The following is a 15,886-nucleotide window of genomic DNA, read 5'->3' on the forward strand; positions in this document are numbered from 1 at the left end:
AATTAAAATTAATTTCAAATTCCAAATCGATGGGTTCCCCATCAATTTTAGCGAGAAATACAAAGTAAAATGTACGGGTTCAAGTCAAATAAAATTACTTGGTATTTGCTTACAGGAAGACATATCAAATAGTACCATTCGCATTAAATTTTAGGTGGATAATTTACATTCTCGAGATGTAGATATTCATTTCACACATACCGACATGAATTTAAATGACTTATTCCAATATTCTTAATCAGTGTCACCTTCTAGATAAACTGATATTTTAGATAGAATTACTTAGGATTGTGGAATAAGGATTTTGATTATTTTTTATTTCTTTTTAATTAAACAGCGATTTATATTAATTGGAGAAAAATACTTCGAATCGTGAATAGCCAAACTTCCCCGGTCAAATGTAGCATATTGGCACAGCGTCGTACTGAGTGGAGTTAGGGCTCTTTTTACCAGCATTACGGAAAGTGCTGTGTAGGAATTTTAAATAAAACACGCCGATTAAAAACACTTTTTCTATATTATATACAATCGGCATTACTTGACAATAATAAAATTTATATATGCTAATAAATGATAAACAAAACACAAGCAAAAACAAATTATTAGGCCCCTAATCGGTATTCAAACACATTGTTCCAGATCTGGTTGAATTACTATTGCGGTGAAATGTTAGCTTTTATGATTTGAATATTACGCAATAAGACAATATTTAAATTGTTTATCTCGGCATTTTATGTAGATCCGGCCAGGTTTTGTTTTAAGTTTAGGGCTCGAATATCAAGTACTTTATAGTGCGCATGTTACTGAAATTCGAGAAAAAGTTTGATAACGTTAGTAGAGTTCAGAGTGAACCTAAAAATGCTCCAATAGTAAATCTGAAAATTTTAACCGTTATTTAGTAATAAATATATCTTTGAATAGTTGAATTACGACCAGACGTCTCATTAAGATTTTTTCATTTTATAAAATTAGACAAAAGCAAAACGTTTTTAAGAATAATTATTTATTCTCAATTTCAACGTAATAAAAAAATAATTAAGCATTAAAAAACCAAATTAAATATAAGTGATATGCAAAGTAGCGTTGATTGTTTGCTCGGTTAAGATTTGGTAAAATAAATTGGAGCAATAGCAAAACTTGAAACTTTTTTTAAAATTAACTCTGATAGTTCTCTTTAGTAGGGGTGGATATTCCCAGGGCTTCCTCATAGCCAGAAGCCGACTTTTTAGTTTTAGTTTTGGCTGAAATTGGCATTATTTGTAAAAACATCTCTGTAAGAAAATACCATCTATTAAAACCAACTACCATCCTTTTCCTTCTCCTTAGACTTCTTTTTATCCTTCTTGGTCTTTTTGGGTTTCCTGTCTTCTTTGGCAGTGTCCTCATCGTTTTCCTTATCGAACTTTAGGAGATTCTCCACTTTTTCTTTTTTCCTTTTCTCCGGTTTTTGTTTTACGGCTTTCTTTTCTTTGTCCTTCTCATTCTAAAAATAATTATTTGTTGTGCTAATTACCGAGATTGGGAAATAGGGTTGATTGAAATTTAATAATACATAGTTTAAAATTTTAAACTTTACCAAATCAAACTAATGATTTGCGACATGCAGCATGTTCAGAATCAAACTTTAATCACGTATCCTTTATCCAAATTTAATCCTAGTTTGCAGTATAAAGTAGTTATGAAAAACGCGACGTTAAGGAAATACTTAAGCTCCATAAGAGGCATAGACCTTTGCAAAAAAATGCTCAATTTTTGACGTCATATGAAAAAACCTGAAGAGAACTTTTACATCAGAAACAGAGTATTTAGAAATATTTTTTATATTTTGATGAACCAAGTACGTATCACTTTTTTTCCAAAAATACGCGTGTACCACTGAAGTTGCTAAAAAATCAATCTCCCAGCTCTTGATAGCCACAAAACCTCATTGAAATATCTCCAGGCATTTTAGAGCAATTTACGATTTTGCATTTTTCCAATTAAAATTCAACATCCCGAATTCATTAGGAATGTCTAGATAAAGAATTTCTATTAAAGTGATGCACAATATTGCCATGTAACCCATCGAGTCTTCATTAATTCACATCCTTTACAAACAGTCAAATCTAGTACATTTCCTTCCTATAGATCCGTAAATAAAACACCGCAGGCATTTCTTTATTATAAAATAAATAAAACATTCATCACATACTATAACCTTCTGAAAGTTTCAATTTTTACTACTCACCTTTCTTTTCGCCTTTTTCTTTTCTTTTTTGAGTGGTTTCTCACTTTCCGCGACTTCCTTCTTGTTAGGTAGAACATCACCAATTGGAGGGCTACGTCCAGAAAACACTTTTTAATAATTTATCCTTAAACTTTAATACCTGCTTACAGATCAAGATCAATATCCAAAGCTCTATGAGGATCGTCTAATCTGTGATGATCACTATCAGAATCTGAAAGAGTTGCACCTTCTGGCAACTCCAACACTTGTTTTACCTCCACCATTGGTCCAGCATCAGCGTTGTCATCCGAAGAACTATAGTAAAGCAATCTTCTATAAAAAAAAATCACAGAGAAAGCAATAAACTTACCTCTCAGACTTTCGATGCTTCTTCTTCTTTTTGCTCTTCTTCTTATCTTTTTTCTCTTTATGTAGATCAAGATATTTATCCGACCTTTTCTGGCCTATGAGTTTCAGAGACGGAATATTGAGATTCAATTCAGCTACAGGAATGTTTTCAATAACATCGTTGCCATTGCTACTATTTTCTCTACGTTCTAAAGTAGATCCTTTTAAGTAATGGGGGTTATTTTGTTGTTCGTATTTGCGTGTTTCTCGGCTCTAAAACCGGCGCATTAGACCTAAAAAGTTCAATTGTGAAAAATCAATAAACCTTCTTAATATCCTCCTCGGTGGGTTGATATTGGTATTTTTCAGATTGTTCACCATAGCCAAACTTATCAGACTTCACAAATAGGTTCTCAGTATTGTCTTGGTCGCTATCTTCCGACTCTGATGTAGTTTCTATTGGTTCATTTATCCAAGCATCTAAATCAAGACTAAAACAGTTATTTTAATCTTTACTGGTCAGTGAAATTCGCAGAATTGTCAGTTTACCCTTCAGGGACAGGCACTTTCTTCTGCGCCTTCGGAGCTACCGGATTTAATTCTCCATTAAATAAAGTTAAGAGTTCCTTGGCAAATAAATCCTGTGGGTTACCGACATGTGTTGTGTCCATTAGTCGAGAATTTCCCGCTAAAAATTAGTGAATGTTCAAGCAAATCATTCTTAATGCATAATTCTAAAAAAGTTAGTTGAGCATCGAATTAACGATACACTGTATATAATAAAATACAATTAATTAAATAAGAACATAAAAATAAAACAAAAAAAACTATATAGCAGAGAATGTATTATAGCAACAGCTGAGACATAGACATACAAAAACTTACTTGCAATCACTTCTTCCTTAACAATGTTAATGATCACGATAACGGTACTAGCCCTCTCCTGCACTTCTAATTCCCCGGACTTTACGCTTTCACTCAATTTCGCCAAAATGACATCAGCCAAATCTAATATTAGATCCAAATGGCCCTCGGACTCATAACGATTCATAATATGGGCAAAAAGTTTCAGTATATTATGAATGAAAACTGATTCAATATGCTGAGGAAGGCTTTTATATTTGAGCATATTTCGTAAAGTTTGCTCCTGATTTTCTAATTCACTGTATACAAAAAAAGTATCATATATAAGTAGAAAAACTTTAAATGACCTTAAAGTAAACTAGTTCTCACCTGGCGAATTCGCCAGTCAGCCAAGCTGCAGCATACAAAACTTCCTGCATAATGGTAAATTGTGAGGTAGATGCGTAAACTTCCAGCAACTGTGCCATTTCTGCCACAGCAAAGGCTCTTATAGCCTGTACCCTAATGCAAACATCCATCAATTGAGCCCCAATCACATGACCTTGCTTGGAGCCAAATTCCATTTGAGCTAATTCCACAAGAACTGTAATATACCACTCGAAATTCGTTATAAACTGATAATTGTTTTGGGAACAGATGAGTATTATTTTGCTTAAGAGTTCATCTCGGTAAACCGTTCCCTCAGCTTTATCCATGTGAACCATAAGTTTTTTGACAATTTCCATAAGATTCTTTTTTGAAACCTATACAAAAAGAACATATTAAAACATATATGTAAAGAGCAAGGCTAATACCATTCCATATAGCAAATCTAAAGCTCTGAGGCGAATTGATTCGTCCTTATCCTCTAGGCACTGAAGAATTAAGTCCTTGTGCGCCTGAACGCTTTTTGGGTGTGTTTTCAGTATTTTTGACATGGCAAGGAGACCCAAATACTTCACTAAAATAATCAAATAATTACTATTTTTGAAGGCGATAATCCTAAACCTTACAATTTTGATCTGAATCTTCAATAAGAATCCTTAATTTCTGCACACACAATTGAATGCTAGCAGCATGGTTAGGCATCCCTGAAGAAATGCTTATGAGCACTGCTATTACTGTGTTTATGCACTCATACAGCAGACTCATTGCTGACGTACTGCGAATTTATTCAAACAATTTTTAAAATGCTATTACAGTTATAAATACTTACCTATGAATCAAATTTGTTAAAGGTTCTATTAACTTTTTGCCTAGCCTAGGTTCTAGAGGAGTAAGAGCACCAAACTACAAAAAAGTATGAATACCTCTTAATTAGTTCAATCAAGGGATGAGACATTTTTAGGCCAATTTTTGGTTCCCGAAATGTAAAAGAGGACAACTAGTAATTGAAACAAACATAATGAACAAAAAAACAGTTCAAATGGGCACTTACAAGCTTTATAATTTTAATCAACATCCAATTGTTAGTGCTAGTGGTCATAAGTTTGAAGAAGACTGGAGCTAAACTTAGATAATTTTTAGGATTTTTCCTAGCTAGCTCACACACCACATTAACAGCTGCAGACTGTACTCCTAAAATTGCAAATTAAATAAGACTTAATACCCTATCAAACCAAAAAACAAGTTCACCTGGATCTGGATCTTCTAACTTCTCTTTCAGTCTAGGAAATGCTGGCCGCAAAGCTTCTGGGTACTTTAAAAATACTTTGTACATCATTAAAACCGCTTTCTTCCTAATATAAGGCTTTGTGGAGCTTAACTGCAAGATCAGAATCTTGTTAAAACTAATACAGTTCAAACTTTACCAAACTTACCAAAGTTAATATGTCATGAGACAAATCTCTTGCTAAATCCATACTAATGTAGCAACTAAGGGAAGTTAATGCTAAACCAGCCTCATATTGGTTGTGAGAGTTCAACTCTTTCCTTATCATGTTCGTTGTTAACATGAGCAACTTAGAAAGAAATGTTGTGTTTGAAACTGAGTATTGAAGAAATTAATCATTAATACCTCAGAATCACAATGAAAAGATTGACTGGCTGCTAAATACCCAATACGCTTCAAAGTGAATTTGTTTGAGCTCATTACTTCAATTATGTTAAAACCTGCCCACGAAATGTCATACCCCAACATTTGAAGCTATAAATACAGTTTGTTTAGGCGAGAAGAATTAAAGAGTGGTGTTCTTACATAAGTAAGCTTGGCAATTGCATTACTTTTGACTGGTAAATTGTCCTGTCTGAGCTCTTGTTTGATGTCTTCCATGCACTGGGAGATATATTTTGCCTAAATGCAAAAAGAAAGAATAGAAATGGCTTTACATATAACTTAGACAGGGCAAGCCTTATTAAAGCAGATAAGCATATCAGTACTTTATGCTGTCTTCTCTTCTGAATTCTTTACATACTTATATGTTGGTTATATGTACTTTACACAAGTACATATAACCAAGTACCACAGATGTTACATGACAATACATACAGGCTCTTACCTCATTTTCCTTATTATTTCTAATGCCCCTGACCAAATCAGTAAGGTTTTTATCAAACATTCGTTCAATATTCCCCTTTACTTTCTTCAAAGCCATTTCAGAAGATCTGCAAAGGTAAATAGAACGTGAAAACTGTTCTCTAATTAAATAAGTTAATAGAGACACGCCGAAATAAACAAGTTTAAAGTGACTTCAACATACTTCAGGTAACTAATCATGTACTCTGGTGATGGGTTTATCTATTTTGGTAAATTCATGAAGACAACTTTAGTAAATTATAACGATTTACAAAGAAACATGCACAACAATGATCCGAAATCTTTTCTATTTTCGTTTTTTCCACTACATATGTTTGGCCGCCACGTTAACTGTCATTTAATTTTAATGTCACCTTCATGTAACTGTCATTGATGTCAACTGACGTATCATAGAGACTTTTAGCTGTTCATCTCAGTACTCTGAATAATACGGGGTACTTCATAAAAGTATTGGTGAGTGTTCGAATGGGTGAATTATATATGATGCTAAATTTTATGCAAAACATTTCAAACTTCGTGTATCACGTGTTAAATGAAGAAACAAAAAATAAAATTGACAATTTCATTACAGGATCTTAAAGTAAGATTACTGAGTTCCATCCGAATTGATTTTTTTATTTTCAAAAATGGCGGATATGACCAAGAATAATTTTTTTTCCAAGAAGAAATTTTTTTCTCAACATTTGAAAAAGATTGATTTGGAAGAAAAAATGTATTCATGACGTTATATACGCCACTTATATAATAAATTTTCGACCGTAAAAATGGAACTCAGTGGTGTTATTTTTTTCTTGTCCTTTTTGATATAAAGGAAAAGCAATGGACATACAGAGTGATTGCCAGTTAGGTGACTAAGTTTAACAACAAAATTTTAAATCGGAACTAATATTTATATTAAATAAACTGTTCAAAAACATAATCGAAACGGAACATACGTCAGTCATCTTTTATGGTTTTTTAATTGTTAGTGTAAAAGAAGAATTACAGAAAATTTTTATAAAATTTATACATATATTTTTATTATTCTGCTACATCAATTTCCGAAGTACCTTTTTTATGAAGATTGCCAAGTGGGGAAAACGGGATCTGTAGCACTACCTCAGACGAGTCCTGTTGATTTTTTTAGTTCCTCTTTCTGAACTTTTTTAATTGGACTTTTGACCATCTGGATTAGCTATATACCCCATAATGCGCTGCGGTAAAATATATAACCACTTCTGGGTTCTCTTAGAAGACATGCACGCATACATAATAACTATAAAAGCCAGTGAGACAATTTTAATCGATAATTCGGGTGGCAATCTCTGTGAACGGTTTTATGAAATTAAAGACTATTTTGGGTCAATCGTAGGCCAGCTTATCGTTAATGCAAGTTCCAAATATAAAGCAATTCTCCCCTGAAGATCAAGAGACATTATAATATTTTAAAGAGCGATGGCTAAAAAGACCTCAACTAGGCGTTGAATATCACAGATATGTCGTGGATAAGTCAATCTATTATTAATTGTCAGTCAGATATTTGATGATACATAGAACATGACTCAATCAACGTCCTACGTTTACAGTTCGGCATCCACTGCGAGTTTTTAGTCAGCACTCGCTAGACGCATTGCATGTCTTTACATATTATCCAAACACCACATTTGGACATATGCAGGTGAAATTATAGGATTGGACTGGATAGAATTATGGGGAAATATGAACAAAAAGCAATACCACTTTGGAATGATTTGACACACAGGCATTTTTTTAAGATACCTTACTTAGATTTACGACGGTTAAAGAATTTATTAGAAATCAATTAATTTCAACGTTTCAAATTTAGATTGTGGCCATAAGCTGTAAAAAATGTTCAATAACTTTAACAACACTTCCCATTCCCTCCCACTTCCTTATTTAGTCGAACGTATTTTGTCCTTATTTCTTGTAATTCTAAACAATGCGAATCGTGTTATCTTTAAAAAAAAGTCATTGCTTTCAGTTCACTCAATTCATCTATATAAATTTTTTTTCTCCATAGCAAGTCACGCCTACGTCTATTTTCTAGCGTCATAGAGGGTCGCCGGGTTAGCCAGTGGTCAATGCAAACAGTTAGAAGTTAAATAGCGTCTCGACGCTCGCAGTTTGGGTCTGAACTCCGGGCGTCCAGGCGGTGATGGACATTTTTTCGACGCGCGTCCGGTCGATGTGAAGGGCTTAAAATGTCCCAAGGTAAAATCAATTACCTGCTATTATTTATTATCCATTCACAAGAACCGTTAAATATAAATTTTGGAGGACTTAAAGGTAAGGATAATTTTTTTCTAAATCTTGCCCTTTTCTCTATGTTAATTTTTTTGTTTTTTTTTTCCTGCTTAATGTCCTCCTGAATATCCAATTTCTTCAGTTTTAATTACGTAGGTATTATGCAATATAGGAACATTGAAGTTTCAATAGGTGACCGTCACCAAATAATAAAAAATCTTTATGATTTATGACATATTTTGCGTTTTGTTTACTAATTTTCTAAAACAGGTAAAACTTTTGAAATTAGAACCATCTATTCTCTATTTTCAATACAAGACCTCCACGTGAGAAAATGCATACGCCCGTTTTAAAATTTTTATTATGAGACTCAGAAAAATGAACCAAATAGAGAAGTCGTGCAGTATGTTCTAAAAAACTCCATGGTTCTAAAGAAAAAAACAGTTGTACATAATCTTTTACAGGCTAAAGCTTAAATTTTTTTTTATGGTACACCTTGGACATTACTTCTATATATGAGGACAACTATTTCATTTCATATATTTTTCTATGCCTTCTAATAATATAAAACAGGGATGAGAGAAAGGGATGTAGATTCACGTGTGAAAAGTTTGTACATCTCTAAAAAAAATTGATAAAATAAAATGTCATATATATTTATTGATACTTTAGCGGTCAGTGTTTCGATGTTTTCCAAAAATTTAAAAATTAAATTTAAATACAGTGTTCTCATGAAAAAAAATGCATCTTTCACAAAATATATAAGCATGGCACCTATGCGGGAATCAATACCAAATCTTATATTGGACTCTAATACACACTAAAAATCCATACATTTCCAGCTTTCAATATGTTTTTCTCAGATCTAGTTCTTCCATTTGTTTTTTTTTTACAACAGATCCTATACACTGAAATTTTTAGCCTATGACCAGAAATCTGGAATCTGTGTTGGCTTTTCAAATCATAAGGAAAATCTACACAATAATCATAAAACCTGAATTATCTTTTATAGCACATTATAGAATATTGCCTCACTCAACTGACCTCTTATGTGTCATTAATTCGTTATTCGGGATTTAAAAAATCAAATCCATTCCCCTCACCGTATTAATTTTCTCATAAAATCAACTCTTGCATTTGACAACAACTTGAAAACGTGGTTCAAAATAATCCACTATCATTTAGGAAATGTTAATCTGGTTTCATATTAAATCACATATAGTAATAATTTACTGTTTATATAACTACAACCCTCATCTCCCCCTTAAATATAATAATACCTATCCATAATTAATGTATTTGTGTCCCTTTCGCCGCTGCTTTATGTAGGAGCGGCAAACGTGCCCTAGTGACCTCAATTGAATTCGAATTTTATTTCTCATTTTACTAGAAAGTAGCCAAATCGTAGTGTTCTACTTCACGTAATAGATTATACCTCTAATATAGGACAATATAATACATCAATTATGTACATTTCATAAACATTAGTAATATTGAAGGGAAATTGAAAATTAAACAGATTTAATCATGGCAATATCTTGATTAATGTCCGATCGCTATGCGGGAACATGTATTTGCTACTACAATTAGTACTAAGATCATATGGTTGCTATTACTTTAAATCGTGATTAAATGTTTAAGCAATGTTAATCCAACGGCAGATAAAAACTTATATACAACTTTGGTGGACATTGAGTCTGTTGTTTGGAGGCCTTTAAAGGACTCCTTCAAGAGAGGCCACTCTTTTAATAATTTTCTCAATCATTAAATTAGCTTTTACTCGCGTTTCCAAGCTAAAACTATAATATTAGTCCTTTTATTTCATTCCTCAATTTTCATTTTACCATCATATACTCTGCCCTATTACCACTACTACACATACAACCCATCATTATCAACCCCATAAATCTGGACTTACGCCACGTATGCAAGTATAAGCGTCCAATGTAAAATCCTACCTTTAATTGAGGTGGAACTTGGAAAGAGAAAACTGGAAAAATCAATATAATCATACAGTGGAGACATTATTCCTGGAAAATCTTAACCTTGAACCCATTTTGCCTTGTGGAACTTGATAGTTGGCACATTATTTTCACCTGACCAGTTAAACATAACGACCACCTGTTCATGAATTATTTAGTAGAGCTGCATGCATGGATAATGTAATGGGTTTGTTCTACGTGGCCTTAGATAGATAAATGTGGAAGTTAATAGTCAATAAACTTTAGTTCAATAAATATAAAGCATTATGTTGTGACGACTAAAAGCATGAAAATGATGGTTAGTTTTCTTACCCCTTGTAACTTCAATGGCACATGAAGTTTAAAAACAAATATTATTATCCGAACGAGAAATCTGCAACTTACTGACTGGAACGAGCACCACAAAGTAAGACTTGAAAACCATGGAAAGTCGGTCAAGAGGAAAGCCTGAGATGCCTTATTTACGCAGCAACTTCACGAAGAGGAGCATATTCCTTGGAAGCTTTATTTACAACTTTACATTTAAGAATTTAATAAGGAAATCTTAAGTAACCGACAAAATAAACGAAGTAAATTACAATAATTTCTTTATAAGGCCAAGGTCTCTGGCATTGTTTCTTTACGGCTTAATGTTTTCATTTCATTTAAAAAATCAGCTTAAACGTTATTAAGCACGAAAAGCAACGGGAATTTGCATATACGCGCACGCACTATAACCCATTCAGATTTAGTTCTATGAAAAAAGTTGTTTCACTGTTATAAATAGAGGATTAGCAAGGTATTGCCACTATTATTCAGGTGATAAGAGATACAATAAAATCGTGAAAAGCACCCTAAAAATTCGATTTTGTTCATGAAATCTTACTGCAACACAATGGAGAAATGCCTTCTAGTAGATTGAATAATATTTAATAATAATAATAATATTAAATGATAATTAATAATAACGAACTAAATATAAAACGCTACACCCAACAGAATAAAAAAAAACCTACAACAATGTACTAATCACTTTGTGCCCATTGGAAATCTAATTAATTCAAGGTAGGGTCAATATTCTGTGGCTCTTGTGCTTGAACATGCAAGGACAATATTTACTCAAGCTCCCTTTGGACAAAAACAATTTTAATGGAAACATTTTCAGTGCTAATATCTTGTACAATACTTGAAACGTGTTTTTGTTCCAGATGAGTACAATAGAAAGATAATACTTTAGGCAGCATGGCTGAAAACGTTAGAGTGATAGTGAGATGCCGGCCTATGAACAAGAGGGAAACTGACACCAACTGTAAGGTAAGTCCAAGTTTGCGCGAAGTGCGCCTATTTGGAAACTCCCATCCGTGGTCAGTCTATAGAGAAGAACAACTTTGGGTTAAAAAATAATGTTTCAATTCGTTATGCAGGAGATTCTAGGGAAAATGTTCTTTTTTCACAAACAACCATGAATTGCTCGCCATCACTAGGACCAACAGTGAAATTTTTGCATGCAAATGCCGACATCACCTTGATACTTGTATTTGCCATTCCAGTGCGTAGTAAAAATCCAGAATCCGGTTGTGGAAACATGGGACCCTGGAGAAGGCCCCGCGTACCCGAAAACCTTCACCTTCGATTCTACCTACGACCAGAACTCCAATACCGAGGCCATCTACAATGATATCTGTTATCCTTTAGTAGAGGTGGGAAGATACACTAAACTCCATAAAATTTAATTGAATAAACAACCTCCTCTTTAGAGTGTTCTGGAAGGATACAATGCAACGATCTTCGTCTATGGTCAAACAGGTTGCGGGAAGTCATTTACCATGGAAGGAATCAAAGGACCGGATTTCAGTCAAAAAGGAGTTATTTCTAGAGCTTTTGAACACGCGTTTGAGGCGATCTCAGTTACAAGTGGAGTGAAATACCTTGCTATGGTCAGCTATTTGGAAATTTACAACGAACAAATTCGGTAACGTATTCATCAGGGAGAACTTAACCGCGTATTTAATAATTTTTTATAATTGCTGCTTGAATTAGAAACTTATTGATTGTTTATAGAACTCCGCGAAGTTCAAAACTTTTTCTATTGCGCCATGACCTAAGCATTAAATATTTTATTCATAACATATTAAAGTATCATCGTTATACGTGTTGCGGGCTCCTTGAGAGCAGAATAGGGCTCAACTCAATAAAAAAGAGGAGAACTAAATTCTAGAATCAACATGTATCTGAATCAAAATTTATGAGACAAAATCATAAGGTGGCTTTTTAGCTTCATAGCTCCGTGCATGAGTTTTTCACTTCACCGTCAGGAATGTGGGCTTAATGATTAGAACCTAATAGCTCACAACAAGTGAACGGACATTTGTTCCTCTTGAATATCTCATTAGTATACTTCAAAGTAACACATAACTCCGGTTTAAGCTTGACCTATTAATTGTTCCTCAGAAATAATTTCGTCACGTCTTTTCAGGGATTTATTAGTGCCAAACGACAAACTGGCGACCAATGGCTCTCTCAGCTTGAAAGAAACCCCTACAGAAGGAGTCACCGTACCAGGTACCGATACTATATTCTTAACAACTCCCTTTAACCCAGATTAACCCTTTCCGCAACCATAAGGTCTGGCATTGCACCCAGTGCATAATGCTCAAGAAGCCGAATTTTACTTGAACATGGGCTCCAAAAACCGCATGATAGGAGCCACTTTGATGAACCAAAACAGCTCGAGAAGTCACAGCATTTTCACCATCAGTATTGAGCAGCTGAACAATGTGAACAACAATCAAAGCATAAGGAAGGGCAAGTTGAATTTGGTAGATTTGGCAGGGTCCGAGAGACAGACTAAGACTGGGGCCACTGGGGATAGGCTTAAAGAAGCTACGAAAATCAATTTGTCTTTAAGTGCCCTTGGGAATGTTATTTCTGCATTGGTTGATGGCAAGGCTAAGCACATTCCTTACAGAGATTCTAAGTTGACTAGACTATTACAGGTATAGATGCCGAATTAAATATCTGAGGTTCTTGAGATTATTCTTGTATTTACAGGACTCTTTGGGGGGTAACACCAGGACATTAATGATAGCCTGCGTAAGCCCTGCAGATCGTGACTACATGGAGACTTTGTCGACGTTAAGATACGCCAATCGAGCTAAAAATATTAGCAACAAGCCTAAAGTCAACGAGGATCCAAAAGACACAATCCTCAGAAAATACCAAGAGGAAATTGAACGCCTGAAATCACTGCTCACATTCCAACACGAGCCTGACGGGCTTCGAATGATCAGTATTACCGAGTCTGACCACATAGAAAATGTTAATCAAACCCGAATTGTGGAATTGGACGCAAAGAAGGACAAACTTCTACACGAGTACCAAAGGGAAATGGAGAAATTGAGGAATTTGCATGAAAGTGAAAAGCACGAAAAAGAAACTGTGATAAAGCAAATACAAGCGATAAAGGAGGAGTACGAGGAAAACATACGAAGACTGAATGACGAAATTAAGAGCAATACTAGCAAAGAGGTGACGTCCAAGGAGGAAATCATGAAGAGAATTGCGGAGCTGAAAAAGGCTTTGATTGGTGGGGAAAAGGCTAACGATAAGGAGCTGTCGGAGAGGAGATTGAAGAAAAAATTAGCTGCGGAAGAAAGAGCTAGGTAAATATTATGTGCAACGTGTCGACAAATAATATTATGTAGTCGATAATTTTTCAGCTTAATAGCCCATCTCCTCGCGAAAATCGATATGGACGAGGACCGACAACTTCTTCAGAATCAGTACAAAGACATCAGTCACGAATTGAACTTAAAAAGTGAGATTTTACGGAAATACCGATATAAAGTGAAAATGCTAGAACGGGAGATAAACGATATTCAGAGTGAGTTTCAGCAGGAGAGGGAAGACTATTTGGAGACAATAAGAAAGCAGAATAGGAAGCTTAAGCTGTTAAGCCAAATTAACGAGAAGATAGCGACCACTTTGAAGAAGGATTGCAACTATTGGTAAACGATTACTTTGTATTAAAATAAGAACGTAATCATTTGTCATTTGATGGTGATAAAGGACTATAAAACGTGTTTAAAGAAACGCGTTTTTTTTTTAGCGATTTGGACTCTGTTAAAGACCAAGCAGTGTGGCTTGAAGACAGTCAAAAATATAAACTACCAGATTTGGTAATCCCCAGAACCAAACTTCCTCCAGCTGGTGAGATTATTTGCTGATTTAAATTAATGTCTGTCTAATATTTTAGTTTGATGATTTCAGTTGGTTGTTAAGATCATAGTCATTTCCTAAATTAAGCAAAAATTAAGGTAATTTTAGTTTTTAATAACCAATTGTATAGGACGTTTTTCCGACATACAAACGGCACCAGCCAGACTAAACAGCGAAAATTCCCTGAACAGGCAAAATTCAATCGACCAGGTGAAAATCTAAAATTTCATCAAAATTTTCAATGTTCTGGCTTCTTCAATATCTGTACTTCTTGCTTATTTTTGCCTAAATACTTCAAGTTTTTCTACATCATCGCAAATAATTTCTTTAATTTAGCTCCCTTGCTATCTCTTGCACGCTGCTTCTTTGCACAGGACAGAACCATGACCGAATAAATTCGATAAGTGCCAACTCAGTTTTTGAGGTAAATAAAATTTATCAGCACTTTGATTGTAAATTATATAGTTTTTTACACTTCATCTTACTCTTAAATTTATGTATACAATTGAAAATTGTTATAATTTATCTAATCCCTTTCATGGAACTTGTAGAAAAATGCCAAATCCGATCAACAAGACCTCATATCGAGCTATTTCGAACCAACCTCAAAAAGAGCCAATGAGCTGTTAAGCCAAAATAGAAGAGTAGATCCTCAGATGGTGTTTAATACTTGGAAAGGTGGGTGTATCTGTGTTTTTGTGTGAAAAGGCAAATTATCTGAAGGTACATAGTGAAAAAGACCTTATCGCATAGATTCAGCCCTTTTGCTTTTTTACTATCTATATGAAAGATTATAAAACTATATTTGCATCTCAATAAATCGCTGATAAAATAGTTTGCGACTTTTTTCCCTGACAATTCACTACATGAACTATTTTTTACTTAGACTTAGTTAACCACTCAATTAAAAAATATCCCAAAAAATATCACGAAATTATACGGGTACCTACGGATATTTCGCCTTTCTTCCCTTTATCTTAACCCTGGATGAGTATACCAAGTAAGAAAAAGGTCATGCACATTTTCCAGATTTTGCAAAGAAAAACAAAACTAGATCTACTGAGCACTTGGACTTTGATTCTTCTGCCAGGAATATTGCCGCTAACAATTTCAAAGGTTTAAGCAATCATTGGCTAACCTCTGGGGCGGGTACTGGTGAATATTGTTTTTTAAATGACTGGTCTTACGTAAAATTCTTCCAGATTCGCCATTTAATTCAGATAATTTAAAAAAGCCATTCCGTCTGCAGGCTCTACCTGACATTAACAGCAATGGCAGGAAAACTCATCTAAATACCATGGAATTGCTTTAAATTAAATAATCAATTATACATAAAATATTATAAAGTATTTTTACCATTGTAATGAGACAGTAAATTATGTACTTAATTTTTGTGAAATGTATATAAAAAATTTGTTATTGTTATATTAACTTGTAGTTGGAATAATGCAAAACTTAGAATAAAGTGTGATATTTTGTTATGAAATGATGCTAATTTTCTGAATAAACTATCGATTTTAAGTGAATGTA

The 15,886-nt window shown here is 34.0% G+C and overlaps 2 protein-coding genes across 12 annotated transcripts; one reads left to right on the forward strand and one right to left on the reverse strand.

The window, feature by feature from the left end:
* Positions 1-498: 498 nt before the first annotated feature.
* On the reverse strand, positions 499-10,560 carry garnet (adaptor-related protein complex 3, delta 1 subunit-like garnet). Of its 2 annotated transcripts, none has more exons than XM_066288387.1 (19): positions 10,472-10,560; positions 5,896-6,001; positions 5,595-5,690; positions 5,415-5,543; positions 5,218-5,358; positions 5,033-5,162; positions 4,836-4,975; positions 4,614-4,687; positions 4,411-4,559; positions 4,213-4,358; positions 3,788-4,161; positions 3,440-3,717; positions 3,104-3,242; positions 2,880-3,045; positions 2,577-2,827; positions 2,375-2,521; positions 2,228-2,318; positions 1,306-1,483; positions 499-1,241 (listed from the first exon to the last, which is right to left on the reverse strand). In XM_066288387.1, the coding sequence occupies exons 2-19, from the start codon at positions 5,989-5,991 to the stop codon at positions 1,156-1,158; spliced, it is 2,811 nt and encodes a 936-aa protein (XP_066144484.1). In that variant the 5' UTR covers positions 5,992-6,001; positions 10,472-10,560; the 3' UTR covers positions 499-1,155. The 2 variants fall into 2 exon arrangements, with proteins under 2 accessions (XP_066144484.1, XP_066144483.1); XM_066288386.1 differs by lacking the exon at positions 10,472-10,560 and adding an exon at positions 6,097-6,272.
* Positions 7,989-15,877, forward strand: LOC136342512 (osmotic avoidance abnormal protein 3-like). Of its 10 annotated transcripts, none has more exons than XM_066288388.1 (13): positions 7,989-8,219; positions 11,347-11,452; positions 11,689-11,838; positions 11,896-12,110; positions 12,615-12,700; positions 12,764-13,134; positions 13,190-13,800; positions 13,858-14,145; positions 14,247-14,347; positions 14,487-14,566; positions 14,908-15,034; positions 15,368-15,505; positions 15,559-15,877. In XM_066288388.1, exons 2-13 carry the CDS (start codon positions 11,381-11,383, stop codon positions 15,666-15,668), a joined length of 2,349 nt encoding a protein of 782 aa, XP_066144485.1. In that variant the 5' UTR covers positions 7,989-8,219; positions 11,347-11,380; the 3' UTR covers positions 15,669-15,877. The 10 variants fall into 10 exon arrangements, 5 of the variants coding, with proteins under 5 accessions (XP_066144485.1, XP_066144487.1, XP_066144488.1 ...); XM_066288390.1 differs by having other exon boundaries at positions 7,990-8,219; positions 15,386-15,505; XM_066288391.1 differs by lacking the exon at positions 14,487-14,566 and adding an exon at positions 14,731-14,780 and having other exon boundaries at positions 7,990-8,219.
* Positions 15,878-15,886: the final 9 nt, after the last annotated feature.

This window comes from Euwallacea fornicatus, chromosome 12, assembly GCF_040115645.1.
Source record: "Euwallacea fornicatus isolate EFF26 chromosome 12, ASM4011564v1, whole genome shotgun sequence".
NCBI classification, from domain to species: Eukaryota; Metazoa; Arthropoda; class Insecta; order Coleoptera; family Curculionidae; genus Euwallacea; species Euwallacea fornicatus.